Source organism: Larus michahellis, chromosome 4 (genome assembly GCF_964199755.1).
Source record: "Larus michahellis chromosome 4, bLarMic1.1, whole genome shotgun sequence".
NCBI lineage: Eukaryota > Metazoa > Chordata > Aves > Charadriiformes > Laridae > Larus > Larus michahellis.
This window is the reverse complement of record NC_133899.1, coordinates 88269346-88280420: the sequence shown is the minus strand read 5'-3', so window position 1 is coordinate 88280420 and position 11075 is coordinate 88269346. Positions and strand designations below refer to the sequence as shown.

Genomic DNA, 11075 nt, shown 5'->3' with positions numbered 1-11075 from the left:
TTTGTTCCTCTGTTTTCTGAAATGCTGGAACTGCTTCTTGTCATGTATGTAGTGGTTGGATCAAGTCTTGTTGTCACTACCAGAATTACTGCAGTTGTAATATATAAAATGTAGGCTTTCAGTGTAGAATGAAGGTAGGCAGTTCAGATACGTTAAATATACAATCATTGCTAGTTTGGACAGAGGAAAAAGAAAAGGTGATTTGTAGAATGAAATAAAACTCTTTTCTGTAATCGCGTGCTCATGAAATTGCTCATTTCTCTGTACTTTAACAGCAAACCTATGTGGGCTGCATGTATTTGCTAATGATTCAGATGTTAATTTGAATTGGAAGCCTAACCTGTTAAAAGCAGCGTTAACAATTAGGTTAAATTTACTTAAACTTACTTCTTTATTATTTTAATAAACTTGCTTCTTAATCTGGTTCTTAGATTTAAAAGGGGTTACCTTGAAAATCTCTTACAAAGTTTAAATGACCTTCAAAGGGACCTTTGTGGTAGCTTTTACTCAACTCTGACATTTCAGCTATAATTCCAGCACGGTGACAGCCAGGATTTCTTTTCCCTTTTTTCTTGGTACTGAAGTTAGTTAGGCTCTATCCTTGCTCTATCCTCTCTCTCTGTTGGTTTTTTTTTTTTTTTTAAGCTGAATACAAACAAAGATGATGTATCAACGTGTTGTGAGCTAGTATTCTGTTAAATACTGTATCACATAACAAAACACTGTGGTTTTTTGTGTGATATGGTATTTAAACTTACTGTTAGAAATTTATTTTTTAATACTTCCAAAAATTGACACGACGGCATAGCAGACTTCCTCTGAGATGCTGTGGAAGTTGGATTAGCTGTGTGATTCCGAATATTTCTGCTATGTGCTATCTATTATCTCAAAGTGGTATCATTAATGTGTCTGGTTTCAATCAAAGCCAGTAATAAGCTGCATGAATTAATTCAACGTATATGTTTGTGCTGGTTGTGTTTGTACATGTGGATATCAAATATTAGCCCCAGTATATTGAAATACTTCACACTGAGACTTATGCTTTGTCTTCCTATTTTGATAAGAACATTTTGCTTTTAGGTCGCTTAACAGATTTGTTAAGAGTTTAGTTAAATTGAGGAGCGTTTCCAAAGGCAGAGATATTCTCCACTTGGGAGGAAGGAATGAGAAGATGGAGTGGGAAAAGCAGGAGAAAAAATGGAGCAAGGAACGCTGAATCTATTTTCAAAGTTAAAGTGAAATCTTTCTTTGAGGGGGGAGAGAAATGTGAATAAGAGCTGAAGAAGTGTCTCCTGTAAGTCGCTTGTCCCTTCTCAACTGGTACCGTTGTCTCAGAACTCTGCTGGCACTCATCTTGCGTCACTGAGGTCTGCCGCGTTAACTAGCTCACAACAATTATCCTTGAGAAGAGAGTACTGATGTCTAGTTTTGTACTTCCTCCATTATTTAAGATGCTATTTATCATACTGTATTTCAGAGATTATATTATTACTTAGGAACTCAGTGTGTCTGGCTAGTCTTTTTAAGACAGAAATGCAGTATGTTGTACAGAGTGAAAAAATTATCAAATTACTGCTGCTTCAGTTCAACAAAAATATATATATACATGTGTATTTGTATGTGTATATGTACATATATACGCACACATATATATAAATACATTTAAAAAGCTGGCATTGTCTGCACTGCAGTAGTGATACAACATAATGTAGTCTGCCTCACAGTGCACTGGACGTGCAATTGGGATAGTTCAGTTCTCTACCTGTAGCTTTGCCTCAGTTGTAGTTTTTTTTTCACAAAGAAAAATTTACCAATTGCATTTGTAAAGCACCCTGATATAAAATGTGTTATATTTTTTTTCAACGGGTTGTGCCCTTATTCTTCTGAAAGCCTTTTGCGCAAAGTCTTGTGAAGGCTTCAACGTTTAGAATTTTAGCGTTCAACAGCAAGATGCCTTAATGGTCTGCATCGTTAAGTATATTTATAGAAATTTCTCTCTAACACATACGCATTCAAAATAACTGAATATAATATATGCCATCATTTTGTGTTTCCTTTTTTTATTACCATTATTCCCCAAGAATGAAAATAAAATTAGGACCCCTGCTATATAGCTGTTACCGCATAAATACAGGCATTAGTGGTTGTCTTTCTGCTCTGGCAAGCATAAACTTCTGCTGTGTTTTGCAAAGGGAGACAGTTGATTCATTTTCCTCTCTAAAGCAGGCAATGGTATTCCTATGCTCTCAGTGTATTTAGCCAAACTTGCAAGAACCCGTGTGACAACTAGTGTTTGAAATGCCTTGGAATTTTGCGATAATAGTACGATTGTTCTTACTTATATTTTCTGTGTATGGTTATTTGTAAAAGAACATATATAATCACCTTACTTCTGCTTGCTAAGCTAGCAGTAATTATTTATTTAGTAAGACTGTCAATAAATTTGAGCCAAGAAATTGATAGCCTTTAATTAAAATAGTGAAAATATGGTATTTCTTAAGAGTTCCGCGTGTCTAATATGTTTATATGGAATACTTCTATCCAAGGTCTTTAAAGTTGTTATACATTAATAGTTGATCTTGCTTTAAGTGTATGCAGCTCTAAAGAAATTGACTATACAGTCTAAGAAAATCTGCAAACAGTTCTCTACCATTTTTTTTTTGGTACAAATATATTATTATTTTTTTAAGCTGTACATTACACTGGCTAAAAAAAAAAAAAAAAACAAACCCAAAACAAACTGAAACCCCTCAAACTCTTCAAAACAATAGAAAGCTCCAGATCTAGGTCAGTTAGTTGAACATAAGGGGGGAAAAAAGGGCGCTTTTTCTGTCTTCAGGGAAACAACTGGAGCACAATTAAGTCTGACGAAAGTAGTGTTTAAGTGCCCAGTCCTTAATTATAGAAGTTTGCCTCTAAAAATGCAGGGTTTCCTTTTGTCTTCCCTGCATTCGCTGCTGAGCGTTTCTCTTCACAGTAATACAATTTTATCCATGCATGATCTCAACATTAAGGGTTGCAATTGCTTCCAGTCCCTGTTTAGCCACTGCTCCCACCTCCTAACGGCCTGACTGTCCAAGTGGGCTGAGAGCCCCCAGTCCCGTGTCCTGACCTGAGCTGGGAAATCCCTTATGCCGATCCCTGGAGGTGTTCGTAGGCTGCAACTGAGCAGTGACAGTCTTTATAGGATGTTCACATCAGAGCAGGACGAAAGCAGCAGTGTTGGGAAGCATAAAAGCTTCCTTACTGTTCAATCAATTCTGATCAGGATGGAGAAATAATGCAAAGAATGATAACGCGATGTCTGGGTGGTACAGCACGATTATAACTGCAGACTGCCTGTACCGGAGCCACTAAACCACTTGTTGGAGAAGTTCTCCCATACAAGCGTGGTAAAACCTGTGAGTTGAAACCAAGACTTAGCAGTAGGCCTCTCTATTCCACACCCACCCCCCAAAAGAAAGATGCAGAAGCAGTAACAGAATTAAAAAATAATTCCTCAAGTTGCACAACTTCATGAGGTTTTTTTTAATCTCACTCAGCATCATCAGGCATAATTTTCTCCCTTGATGCACCGATGTCTTCCCCGCTCATTCCACCCTGTACGTGTGCACATAAAAGGAAAATGGAAGAAGTATTGGCTGCTGATACATGACTGTGAGGTGCCTGCTAGCCTGGGAAGGTTGGCTTTTTCTGGAAGAGAAAATGACAAGCTGACTGCACTTTTTATGACCTTTTTACTATTCGATCATAAGTATCCATGGTAACATGACTGTTTCTTTCGTGCTGGTATGTAGCATCAAAATAACAATAAATGCTGATTTAAATTAATATGGTTGAATAGAACTTGCTGCTAGGTGTGCTGAAAAAAATATTAGAGTTGGGACACAAGGAAGAGGAGTCAGAAATACATTATTTTATCACCTTTTAGGTACATCAATTGCCTTTTTTTTTTCCTTTTCTCTCTCCCTCCCACCCCCCTAGCATTTTCCCATTTTGTTACTGAAGAATGTAATAAATAATTTAATTTATTAATTCTATTCATATGCCATGTGAATGTGTTCTTAATGGTCAATACTAATTTCAAAAAGTTTTTCATTCATTTCAAACAGTGAATTTCTATTTGCTTTGATGGACTCCAAAATTACTCCTCAATAAAAAGCTGAATAAAATGACACACCAGCTTAAACGCTGGAAACTTCTATTTTATGCATGTGATGTATAATTAGTTTCTGGATGCCTTTTCATATGACCAGACAAGCACATAGATGACCAAAACTCTTGCTTGTAATAATCACACTTCATTCACTAGTAGACAAGTTTGGTGGGTTTTTTGTAGTGTTGGATTTTGGTGGGTCTTTTTTGCTGTTGTATTGCGTAGAAAGGTGATTCTTGTTTAAATGTTATACTTTCATATGATTTGCCATCAGATGAGCTTTCACTTGTATCAAGGTAGGGAATACTTAGATTCTGGAAATATCTTTAAGCAATGCTTATTTATTTAAATCAAAATTAATATCAGGTGAATTTCCAACCATGGAAAGCGGGTGAAACAGTTGTCATTGCTCTGAAGGCCTTATCAATTGCTTCAGGTGATGAAGAGCTTTTAGAGATTACATCAATGTTTCAAACTAGCATTTTGGAAGCTATTTCTGCTCGTACCTTCCACTTGATGTGGTGGTACTGGGGTGAACAAATATCCAACTGAAATAGTAACTTGGGCATTCTTGCTCTGCAGAAGCGCTGCCTTTCCAGGTGTAGTGGCAGGCTGACCTGGAACTTGGCGCCTACTTGGAGCAAAGCCTCTGTATCATCTGTCTTGTCGAGATTCACTTCAAGTAAAGACACTAATTGCAAAAATTGCAAAATACTGGGGATGTTTTCACTGGGGCTTTCCTTTTTTTTTTTTTTTTTTCTTCGTTGCGGGAAGAATTTCTCGGCTCTGTTGCGCTGTAACCTTAGAGCCAAGCGCCGTGTGCCCCTCCCCGCCCCGGCCGCCCCCTCGGCGGCGGGTACCAGCGCATCCCCCGGTCCCCCGGGACGCGGCTGGAGCCGGCGGCTCGCAGGCGGCCGGGCTGTGGGCTGGCGGCGGCAGCTCGCCGTGCCTCGTGACATCACTCCCGGAGCTCACATCCCACTCCGAGCTCCTTCCCTTGCTGGGTCTGTCGCTCTGGCCGCTCTGGAGGAGCGAGCCCCCTCCCGCAGCAGGGCGGGCAGCTCCCCAGGAGAGGCGGCGGAGCTGCTGGAGGCAGAGGGGGGGAAAGAGTCGATGCGAGGAGGGTAGTGAGGAACGGAACGACACCGAGGAGCTCCAGTATGAAATTCATCTCCGCTTATTACTTGCTGCCTCTCTTTCCTGCGCTGGTCTTCAGCGCTAGGTGAGTACCGAGAGCTATTTTGCTTAGAGTTCTCCCGTTTTGTTTGCTGTTTGCTCTTTTAGATTCAGAGCTCTCAAGAGGAATAATACAGATTTCAGCTTTTACTAGGGTAGTAAGTTTAGAGCAGATATCTTCTCTGATTCTTATCTCTCCCCCTCCCCCTCCTGATCCTCTGGGAGATACTGAGTCTTCTCTTGGTCTTTCTAAGCTTTTCTTATGATGTTAAAGAGCTGCTTCTGTATAAGTTGGCCTACAGCTCGTGTGATATAGCAAGACAGTAACAAATACAAGCTTTATGTATAATAATAATTTCATTGGAAATAAGGAAGCCAAACAGCTGAAAACTGAGAGCATGGTAACGTTTTTCCTTATAGAGCACGAAAAAATAAACACTTAAAAAATCTCATCTCAGTTTAGGTTTCTGTATCTGAACATAGACCTAGGGCTTACCTTTTTTTTAACTGTGAAATGCAGGTGAGAGGTTGCAGTGTTATCTCAATGCCAGGAAACGTGTTAAAAAGTTGCTGCAATATAGAAGCATTCCTTTCTGTGCAAGTATAATAAATCACTGAGGAAAATATGAACAAAATCTATTGCAGCTTAAAAATAAAACCTGTTCTGACCATACAGTGTTCTGATAAGATAATGTGTAGTGGTCAGGTGCTCAGAGATAGTATATTCTCCATGCTGTAGACATAATAGGTTCAGCAGAGAAAAGGTAAAGCTGAGACACTCTATCCCGTTGTCTTGACGTACACAGATAGAAAGTTAATGCTGGGTACAGAGCAGATCTGTTATAATGACGCTGCTCTCAGTTGAGGTTTCTTAACTTCTAGTTCCTTATAGGAAAATCAAGCCCAAATTTTGTCTATGGCATTTCTGCGTTGTGTTAGTAGCGAGTACCTTGTAAACTTGTAAGTCTATAAAGCGTGTTATCACAGGATACACGCATGCACGTTTGTCAGGGAAATGTCTCTTTTGCCATATTCTTGGTCTCTTCCTGTAGAATTGGCATTGAAGCAGCTTTTTGCAGAAGCACTGCGTGTTTTAAGCCTTAATTGTTCACTGAGACTTTAAAAGAAAAAAAAAAGGAAGAAAAAAGTGGGTGCCTGCTAAGTACTCAAAGTCAGGTACAGCAGGAGTGCGTCTGTGTACATGCTCAAACACACGCAAGTGATAACTGAAAATCTCTGAGTGGGAAAAGACCTGGATGCAGGGAGAAATCGGGAATGTCAAAATGCTTCAATTACTTCACTCCTTTGGAGATGGTTGTTATTGCTGAAGGAGAGGTATGTACTTTTTTTTTTTTTTTTGACACTTCTGATTTTGGGACTCTACGGTCCCAGTCCATACAAACCACTCTGATGCTCTTTGAAATATAACACCTGGAGGAAAATTGTAATATATTGTGATTCGATATATTGTGATTATCCTTTCCAGTTTAATAAGTGGCCTAAGGAAACATTCACTATCAGTCAAGTGTGAAACTTCTTGTCAATTCGGCTTAATAATTTTACACTCATTTAAGAGTGAAACATCGTTTGCTAAATTATGCCAGAGTTAAAAGGAGGAGGAAGCACCAAGACAGCTATTGCAGATTCAGGTTTGTATCTTGCGTGAGTACTACATGTGCAGATGTAGTGAAAAGAGATGTGGAAAACTATTCTAAACTATTCAAAATTTCCATATTTTATTGTTTTTATGAAGTGTCTTACAAACTGAGTGAACCTTCAGGGCACTAAACTGGGAAGGGTATCTAGCGTAAAGCCCTAAAAGCCAGGTCCTCATCTTCTTAAGAAAATATTAACTGTATGAAAAAAGAACTGTATGTCATTCTTGATAATTGTAAAAAAAAAAATAAAAAATTCAAGTCCCTCCCAACCTTTCAAAAAATAGTTGGAAAGAATATGAAGAAGTTGAAGTTGACATATGAATATTGATTATGAGCAGTATGACTTTGAGGATTTGGATATATTTCCATAAGAGTATAGTTTTGTGGCATGTGATGATTTATGTAATTGAGGGACGAAGATGATCAAAGTGAGAGAAATTCCAGTTAAAAATCCACTGAAGTACAGCATATGTTGCAAAGTGAAGTTTTGCTTTTGGTACCAGATTGGTCATCCTGTTAAAAAGGAGACTGAAACTCTGCTGTAGGGTTGGAGATCTGTAAAAGTCCCGGACTACTCTGTTCTGCATTTGCTTTCAGTCACTTGATTTTTAACTGGCTGTGTAGAACATAGAGTAATTTTTCAACAGCACATGATGGAAGTTTAAAAAAAAGATACAGTGCTATCAATATGCCATCTACTGGAAAGAGATTATGCTTTAATCTCCTTCAGCAGAAGGCAGTTCTGTCTCTGGCAGTTAGTATTTCTTGTAAACATGTGGTTAATTTATTGGTTGGACCCAGACAGAGTAGATTTGCAGGGCTAGTTGTGTTCGCAAAAAGCAGGTTCTGATATCCCACTGTGTGAAATTGCTTAGCTAAAGCAAAGCATCACCCTTGCAGGGCAGAAAGTTTTCCATCATGAGGATTTATTTTTTTAAAAGTTTGTACAGGAGCACCGTATCTCCGGTTCACGCGTTGGTGCTGAAGTCAGTGAGGACAGTACTTGCCGCCGAGGTGGACAGCTGCTGCTTTTTGTTCCTTGTCGTGTGGTGATGCCGCCTTCTTTGCATCGTGTCATGGTGATAGTTTAAGACGACTTCAGCGCGTCTCCAAGCCTAATTGTAAACAAATATGAATTGATGGGTTCAATTATGTTAACACACCATGTCGTCTTTTCTTATTTTATAGTGTTGTTAAAAAGAGGAAAATACACAGCCATCACTTTTAAGATTGCGTTCATTATTAGCTTTTGATTTTCAGGACAGTATGCAGCTAACTTCTCAGTATTGTCTAAAATCATATGCATGAATCAGATGCCTATCAAATTAAAGGAAGTTTGTGTTTTTGAAATGAAGAATCTTTCCTGTATTACCTAAACTTGGTTTTGGTGCAGCTTTGAGACAATGATGACTCTTAACCATATTCCAGCAGTTGCATTCTGTGGTGCCAAAGAGGTAACAAGATTGAGGTGCATTTGCCTGTCCAGTTGACTATGTATGTTTTGATGGAATACGTGAAAATTGCTGCCCTAAATCAGTCCCATTAAAAAGTTAAGAGGAACAAATTTTTGAAGGGGAAATTAACTTGGTAAGACTATACTGAAGCTGGTGTTTTCCTGACCACTTTTGTATTTCCTTGGGCTACTTGGTTTTGGCACATCTAATGAAATGGTTGTGTACATGTTATTTTTCCGTCCTGTGCTGAAGAGACCTTCTTCAGAAATGAGTCCCACTGTACTGAGTGCTTGGTGAGTGCACATAGCGTTAAACAGGCTCAGGGTCTGATTCTGGCAGCTGCCTGGGTGCTTTTGTGGCCCCAGACACCTAAATAATCCAACTGGAAAAGTATTTGTAGAAGGGAGTGCTTGCATGAAGTCAGTCATTGGCATCAGTAACTAAGATCTGCGGTCCAGATTACCCTGTCTAATGACACTTGCCTGCTTTTAGCTAAACGGAGAGTTTTCTGAATGTTATTTAATGTTACTATTGAACAGTTGGATGCTTTAATCTCTGCTCAGTGAAAAAAAATTATTGTCTGAATGACAAAAATTTGACTCCTTAGAAGAAGCTTGATGTAAACCAAAACTTTCCTTTTTTTCTATGACAGTGAATTCCTTTCTGTCCACATGTGAAATGCGACAAAGATGCAAGACATTGAATAATTTGATTGAAGTAGAATGCTTTCTAGCTGAGAACAGGGCCATGAACCCAACAAGATGCACTTTAATAACAATAATAATATTACTACTACGGCAACTCATTAAATGGATATACAAACAACAGGGCTGTAAAAGGCAGAACTTAGATTATTTTAGTGGCACAGAAATGGATGGTGGTCATTTTTTCTAAAAGTGTGGTTCATTGGCAGTCTTACTACACTGATCTTGCAAAGCAATCTGTAAATCATTGGCTTCAGAAGAATGCCACCTCTGTGTTTTATAGCAGGATAAAAATAGCGTGCTCATTTCTGGTAGGTGGATGTTGCTTAATGAAGGTATGGGTATTGATCTGGTGTATGTCTGTTGTTGGAAGTGACAGGAATATAGCGAATTCACTTAAGTCAGGTTCTCACATTTAATAAGTTAAATGCTTGGTTTTTTTCCCTGGATGTATTTTCAAGGTCAGCTATTTTCTTTGTTGGTTTTGGTAATTATTTTTTAAGGAATATGAGAAATACTAATATCTTTTCCACCTCTCAGATAAAGGTGTGTGAAGGACTCAGTCTGAGACTTGAGGAAAAGGGGATCGTCTTTGATGTTGTTATACTGGGGAGGTCGTAGGGAGAATGTTGAAAATCCATGTTTCTAGTTCTTAAGCTCTTTGCCGTCTTAGAAACACTGTTTGGGCTATAATCAGATGTTGAAAGTAACTGTTTTTCATTTAGATTGATATGAGCGTAGAGGGAGCCCTGCTCCTTTCGAGACTTTGAGGTGGAAGAATGAGGCTGACTGTGCGTATACCCTTGGCTGTAGCCACACCGCTGTTACGTGCTCCAGCAGGTAGCCAAAAGCGATTCTTACTTTTGAGATCTCAGGCTGAGGTCCAGCAGTGTCCTTCCTTTTCCCCATGATTGAAGGTGAACTCTGCAGCGTGGTAGTCGACTACTTTAGCGGAAAAGATGATGCGTTTTTGCTGTAGGTATGGTGGATAACAGAGACTGTTTTAATATTGTGCTTTCTGAATTCTTCCAGAAATGCAGGGATGTTAACTCTATCATTTGTCTCCTGCTTAGAATTCCTTTCACACTTACTTTTGCTGTCAGAATTTTCTGGGCCGTGAAAGCTTTCTGATTTCTGTCAATGTGGATGATGATGCATATTTGGTTAATGGCTTGTAAGGACTTCTGTTTGAGGTACAGAAGTGGCATTTAGCATATGGCTTGGGACCTTACTATACCTGAAGAAGAATCCACTTTGTTATGGACTGTGTTTAAACACAATGGGACAAATTTAGCAGTGGCAAAATTCCATTATTTCAAGGAGTGTGTTTAGCTTGATGGCTTTGTTTTGATGACTTATAAGCAAGCGCCTGATACAGAAAACTAGAACCTACTTGGTGAAACAAAGCCTTTTCTTTTTTTCTGGGAGAAAAGTTTTGAGCTTCAGTGATATATTTAAAAAGAACAACAAACCAACAACTGCCACTTCCCCAAACCAAAGAAAAAAAACAACCCAAACAGAAAACCTCTGAACAAACCAACCAACCAACCAAACGAAACCACCAGATATGTGGGCAGGAGGAGTTACTTCTTCTCCCCCTTTGCATGAAGGCCGTGGCCTCAGGGATGCAGGTGCTGGACTACAAAACTGGCAAAATGAGAGACTCTTTTCTTGGCCCAAGTGCGGTCACCAGTCATACTGCCTTAGAGCACACGGCCGCATCGAATCTGCAGGCTGTGGTATAGTGCAGAGATTTTCCGAGTAGCTTTTAAACAAGGTAATTAGGGTATCTCTATCTTGTGTGGAAAAGTAAACAGGAACCTGCTGTGGGTGGACTTCTCTGGCATCAGAATAAGATTCCTTAAAGCCAGTTTGCAAATCCCAGTACTTGAACTGTACTATATGTACATACAAGAATATGTCTACG

The 11075-nt window shown here is 39.1% G+C and overlaps 1 protein-coding gene across 1 annotated transcript in view; it reads left to right on the top strand.

Moving 5' to 3' along the window:
* Window positions 1–4705: 4705 nt before the first annotated feature.
* Window positions 4706–11075, top strand: part of LUZP2 (leucine zipper protein 2) — a 215788-nt gene continuing 209418 nt past the window's right edge. Inside the window, exon 1 of the mRNA XM_074586277.1 lies at window positions 4706–5378. Within this exon, the coding sequence (XP_074442378.1) occupies window positions 5317–5378 (62 nt within the window). The 5' untranslated portion in view covers window positions 4706–5316. The remainder of the gene's footprint in view (window positions 5379–11075) is intronic.